The 6,381-nt window shown below is 31.1% G+C and overlaps 1 protein-coding gene across 1 annotated transcript; it reads left to right on the top strand.

The window, feature by feature from the left end:
* Positions 1–1,447: 1,447 nt before the first annotated feature.
* On the top strand, positions 1,448–3,602 carry LOC118035035 (F-box protein At1g80960). Its single transcript, XM_035040508.1, has 4 exons — positions 1,448–2,362; positions 2,547–2,657; positions 2,774–3,070; positions 3,504–3,602. Exons 1-4 carry the CDS (start codon positions 1,448–1,450, stop codon positions 3,600–3,602), a joined length of 1,422 nt encoding a protein of 473 aa, XP_034896399.1.
* Positions 3,603–6,381: the final 2,779 nt, after the last annotated feature.

Here is a 6,381-nt window from a genome sequence, read left to right as displayed (position 1 = left end):
GTATCAATCATAGGCTTTTATTGATGATTTCATCACTGAAGTTATTATGTAAGTAGTCTTAATATTTGTAAATCTGAATTTCAATTTGTTCATTAAAATTAATTATTCAAACTTTATTTATTGTTGTTTAATTTCTCTTCGGGCAAGAAAGAAAAACAAACTTACATGTTGTGATCGTGCTTCCACTAAGCAATATACTTGTGTAAACATCTCACTTAGAAGGGACACCCGTTTTGTGAGTCGCACTCACACTCGACAAGCCTATATTGAGAGAGGGTGTTTTGAGGTGTCTCGTCATGGTCGACACCTAAAGACACTATCTACTCATGCTCATTAAAAGCATTGCTAGAAAAACCAATAGCACTCATATTTGGTCTTTTATCTTTACTAACCTTCTTTTTCCTTATCTAAACAAATTTGATGAGGAAAAATAATAACATTATCACTATATTTTAATTTTAAAAAATAAAATTTAGAAGCACATATCCAATATAGTAGCCTACCTAAAATTTTAAAATTTATAAATACACATCAATAACTCATATCGCAAATTAACTGGTTGATTTTTTTTATGAGAATATATTAAACTTATGTATATGTTTAAAAGAAAGAAATTCCACTTGGAATTGGAAAAGAATCCTATTTCCATTCATTCTCAGTGCTTTGAGAACCATATGTATACCCTTACTATTCTAAAAAAAACAAGAAAGACAAATGGGGAAACTTAAAAAAACTAATCTGTGATGCATCTAAAGCAATTCAAGTCATTCAAAATAGAAAGAATTAACCAAAATCTATTGAATGACAAGTCAACAGTTGGCATATTTTTTGGACTCACAATGAGTAGAGGCTGGGCTATCATCATCAATGTCGCTGGAAGAGAAGAGGATGTCGTCGGTCTTCTTTGGCTGGAGCTGCTATCGTTGACTGAAGTTGGACTAATGAGGAAGTTGGCCGTCGTCAGCTGGAGGAGAAAGAGGACATGTAATAAAAAATTTAAATTTAAAAGAGTATATTATTTAAATTTACTCAACTCTATCTATAAACCCATTAAAATTATTTGACTAATTTTGAGCAGTTTACGATCTGACATGTAATAAGGATTTTTTTATGATAGAATAAAATGTAAGGACAAAATAAAGTTTTCAAAACATTGTGGGACCATATTATTTATTAGTGAAAATTCCATGGCGTGAGCATACATGTGCCAATATTTAATTAACAGCTAGATAAAAAAAAAAATTACCTCTTGGAGTTTTGCTCATGTTATGACTCTGGTACTGGTTGGACTCATAAATCTCCAAAGTCATAATAAAGAATAGTAGAAGTTCAGTAAAATTCTACCTCTCGTAGTATTTATCATCCCTTCATTACTCTTTTAAATCCATCCTCAAAATATCGAATCCATATACTTAGGGTTTTTCTTTGTATAATTTGCTTGTCAGCCATGGAGATGGATGTTGAAGGTGTTGATCAAATTAGCAGCCTTCCTGACGCACTTTTATCTCGGATTATCTCACATCTAGGTATCTCAGAAAGCATACGAACAAGCATCTTGTCAAGAAGATGGAAAAACATATGGAAATCTTCGTCCTGCCTTCACTTTGATACAAACTTTCTGACCAAATCCCGCATAGATATTTACGAGAGGGGTGCGAGTTTCAGAAACTATGACAGAAAGAGGCTATATGACGAGATTTCACGAGCCACAGGTTTAGTTGAAAGGGTCATTGATTCTCATGAAACAAAACTTGTATTTTGCAGTATTTCTCACATAGAAGATAATCTTAAATCTGGTCTCGTTGAAAGATTGATCAAAAACCTTAAAGAGAAGAAGCTCATCGAAGAACTCTCCCTCGTGTGCGAAAAACTCTTCGTATCCGATAGGTTTCAGTGCAATTTACCTCCAGGTATATTTTTCTGTAGAACCCTACATGTTTTGGAATTGAAGGGATATAGGCTTAAAGATGCTTCTCCTTTTGAAAGCTGCCGTAATCTTGTCACCTTAAGGCTCGATTCGGTGAATCTTGATGATAAAACCCTCTCTCGGGTTATTTTAAATTGCATGTTCTTGGAGGATTTGTGTCTTTGTTCTTGCACTGGCTTAAAAAAGATAGAGATCCATGATAAGAAGCTCAAGTCTTTGAAACTTAACGACTTGGATTTGGAAGGAGTTGATATCGAGGCCGAGGGCCTCAGCATTCTTGTGCTTAATTCAGTTTCCTGCTCGGTAAATATGAAAATCAATACTCCAACTCTCGTGGAGTTTGGATTTTGTTCTGATGGTACTGGTCGACTCCAAAAAAGCACACAAATCTATTCCAGGATCATAGATATTCTTGAGCGTTGCTGTGGCCTCTTGGTAAGTTTTCCAGGTTCAACTTCATTGATTAATTAATTTGAACTTTTAAGTTTTTAAATATATGGTTTCGTGGATGATGAGAAGAATAATGTTTTTTTTTTTCTTTCTTATTCTTTCTGTTCATTTCAAGCAGCAGCAAAAGCCTAATAATGGTTTTGTGAACTGCTCCAATCCATTTGGGCAGTTGCATACTCTATCTATCAGTTTAGCTTTGGACAGTCAAATGGAACAACACATCTTAGATCACATCTTCAGACTATGCACCCATTTACAGAAACTCTGTATCAGCATTCCAGTAAGTAGGATTTTCTAATGTTCTTTTTTTGTTCTTCGTTTTTTTGGTTACTGGAGAACACACACACACACACACTTGTCCTTACTTCGACGAATCTTTTGTTTCTTTTTCATAAGCCCAACAATACGGGGCCTTCCGACTGGGAACTACCATATCCTACATTCATGTTCTGGGAGAAAAGGGAGCTGCATGATAGCATCACACATAGCCTGAAGTTGGTGAAGATAAAAGGATTCTGTGGGAAAGAGGAGGAGATCGTTTTTGCTAAACATCTCATAAGAAAGGCTCCCATGCTGAGGAGATTTGTGGTTGAATGTGGCGAGAACTGCTCGGAGACAGGAGCAAGGGAAACTTTAGGCTTATCGCTCGAGCCAAGGGCCTCCGTCAATCTCTCTATAGTCTTGAAGCCAGAGGTAGATGGAAGTTTTCAGAATTGGGTGTCAACCTTAAACCAAAATCCCTCTTGTTAATCTGATAGCAGTAGTTTTTCCACTTGAATTTAGAATTCCCTGGATTTTTAATCTCATTAATTTGCTTGAGACAAGAACTTATGAGTGCTGTTGGCATATTGTTTTATTTCGGGTTGTCCCGAAAGAAATCCTGCTCGTTAAACATTTTTCTGTGCATTTTATTCTTAATGTTATTCGTGTGAAAACCCAAGTCCCATATATGCCCTGTTATGACATGGATCATCTAACTCTAGAAGTGAATATTAGGATTGTTTCCCAGTAAATTACTATATTACAATTGAATGTTCACCATTACATATTTGTTAGCTTTGAGACTCCATGACGGTGCGTAAGATCATAAGCTTTTGGGTGATGATGGATTTAGTTCACATCGTAGATGCTTGCTGAAGAGTTTCAATGCCCTCAAATAGATAATGCTACGCAGCTCCGTTCTGCTGTTTTCTTCGCTTCTTATGAACACTCACATAACATGTAACAGTCAAGCTCCTTTTGATATATCTGACGTTTGGAATTTGCTCTTTTAACGTTCAAGTCCATGCCATTGAACTCCGTATTTGTCAAGCTTTGACATGCTATATAGTCCGTTGTCATGTAGCAGTAAATATTCCGGCTAATGTCTAGGTAGCTGTGAGAACTCTCCGGTGTTTCCTGTGTTTAGGTCAGTACTGCCGGTTGTGTTTCTGTGTGATGCAATTCAATTTGTAGAGCTATATTTCTAGCTTGACAACTTTAGATTTTGCCAATTTCCTATTATGAAGGAAAGGAAGAAGAATATTGCATCGGAATCAGCCACGAGAGTCAAAACTAATAGATTCCTGCTAGATACAAGGCTTTCTTCTTTTAGCTTTGGGACATGTTCGTAGCTAGTATCATTAATTCGTTACCTTCATTAACTGTGTTTGTTTTTTCATATAGTTTTTTATAATTCTAATTTAAAAAAAGTAAATTTTAAGAAAATATGGTTATATGTAATTAGTTTGATTTAGATACATGTTTGGTAAAAATTATAATTGAAGTTTATATATAGCAAAAAAAAAAAAAAAATATATATATATATATAATATTTGGTAAAAACATGATTGCAGTTGTTTTTCAAAGTAATTTTTAATTATAAATGCATTAAAATAATATTTTTTATTTTTTAAAAAATTATTTTTAATATCAATCCATCAAAATGATCTGAAAATACCAAAAATATATCAATTTAAAATTTAAAAAAAATAATTTTTTTTTAAAAACGCTTTTAAAACCTAAAAACAAATAGGGTTTCATGAAACTTGGTGAAAAAAACATTTAAAAACTGCTTCACAAAAACTGCAGTTCAAAACAATTTTTTAGCAGGCCACGTATTACAAAACATAATTTGATTTCTCACCAAACACCTTACTGTATTTGTTTCACGACAAACACAAAAACAGATAAAAAACAGCTACAATTTTCAATCATTAACCTGATTTTTGTCACTAGATGCAATTTAATAAATATAAAAAGTACAGATGATATTTTGTTCATGAATGTACATTGAAAGGTGGAGTTACTTCCATTTCTTTTTTCTTCTTTAATTTGATTTTGTTTGGGATTCAAATTTCAGCAGCATAATGGCTGAACTATGAGGAAATATAGCCATGACTTCAATTTTAGAAATGGGACTCAGGATATGTTCTTTATTCAGTTCACGGGAGCTCCTAAAATACATCTTTAATAGTATATGCATATACCTTAAGGATACATAAAAAAAAAAAAAAAAAAAAAAAAAAAAAAAAAAACCAACTAAAAAAACATTTTTTTGAAAAAAAAAACTTCAAAATTAATTCTAATAAATGAAGGTTTTAGTATATAATTGATATATTTTTATTTTCTATAAAAGATGCTCTATTTTGTGTGGACACAGAGCAACTTTTGCCTGACTAAATAACTGTCTGCACTTTGCAGCAGATAAAGTAAAGTTGGAAAAAAAGCAATAAAAATAAATAAATTTTGCAAAAAAATAAATTGTAAAAGGTAATTGCATAAAGAAATAAAGAAGTTGTATATATTAGCATGAATATATTTTCTAGTAATTGAATGACTCATTTATCTTGGTATAGTATTTGAGTTATACCTAAACATATAATTTTAATCCTATCTAGATTGTTTATTTAAAATAAAAGGTTATATATTTAAATTCTAATACAATCTAATTTTTTCTTTATTTATAATTACAGGAATCCTAACTAACCCATAATACTTATCATTTTAATATTTCGAGGAACTTCATTCTAATTGTGATTGAATCTTCTCAACTTCTATAATTAATCACTTTTATTTGGTCGATTATTAATCTTAATTAATTAAAATTCCTTAAATCTTGGTTGACTCAACTATTCATGATCAATTTCAGCTTTTCTTACCCTATTTATATAAGAATAATCACTAATTCATTATGTTTTTTTTGTATTATTATTAACATGGATGTCCGAATCAATTTATGTGTACCTCAACTAATCTCATTAGTCCTAAAGTTAATGACCATATAAGCCTTTAATGATCTTGAGGTTTATAAAACTCAAACCAGTAATTTCTAAAAAACAAATCTAGAACTTAACTAATTAAGTTATAACTTTCGAAGTTCATTCACTATGCTTATTTGATCGCCATGTAGATGTTAAGTTTTAGTACAAAAAATAGCATATGTAACATGAGTTGATTATACATAGATAGTGTTCGTTTACTAGGAATTGTACACCTTGGTTTTCTTGTTTTCCAATGTTTGGCCTTTTTTGTCTTATTTAGAAAAGAGAGGTGGGATGCTCACACTAGTGGGAGCAAAGGATAAAAGGATTTTTATAAGTTAGATATTTTAAAATATTTAATTTTTATTCTTTCAAGTCTTTTTTACTAAAAAGCTACCACAATCTTTATATAGAAAAAAAATAGAAAAGTCTAATGATATTAAATAAGAAAATAAAAATAAATAAAATAAAATTTCAAAACTAAAAAGAAAAAAATTTTATATATATATATTTCTTAAAAAGCTCCTACATCATGTAACTTGTATTAATGTGAATCTACTAGCATTTTTCAAAAATCGAATCCCCTATGCTTTTTAATAAATCAGATCCCATGGTATAAAAAATCCTCAATCAGTCTTTTTTTTCTAAAATCATTATAAAAAAACATTTAATTTATATTTAAGGAGTGTTTATGAGTGTGGTTGTAATTATTTTTTTAAAGTGTTTTTTCTTAGAAATATATCAAGATAATATATATATTTT

The sequence above is a fragment of the Populus alba genome, chromosome 11 (assembly GCF_005239225.2).
Source record: "Populus alba chromosome 11, ASM523922v2, whole genome shotgun sequence".
NCBI lineage: Eukaryota > Viridiplantae > Streptophyta > Magnoliopsida > Malpighiales > Salicaceae > Populus > Populus alba.
The sequence above is the reverse complement of the archived record's forward strand: the minus strand, read 5'-3'. Positions and strand labels throughout refer to the sequence as shown.

What these genes read in the sequence shown, in the direction of transcription:
- LOC118035035 (XM_035040508.1), top strand. Translation starts at nt 1,448, where the DNA reads ATGGAGATGGATGTTGAAGGTGTTGATCAAATTAGCAGCCTTCCTGAC. An exon ending in AGCGTTGCTGTGGCCTCTTG is followed by an intron (nt 2,363 to 2,546) that starts GTAAGTTTTCCA and finishes CCATTTGGGCAG; the next exon opens with TTGCATACTCTATCTATCAG. An exon ending in CTATAGTCTTGAAGCCAGAG is followed by an intron (nt 3,071 to 3,503) that starts GTAGATGGAAGT and finishes TTCACATCGTAG; the next exon opens with ATGCTTGCTGAAGAGTTTCA.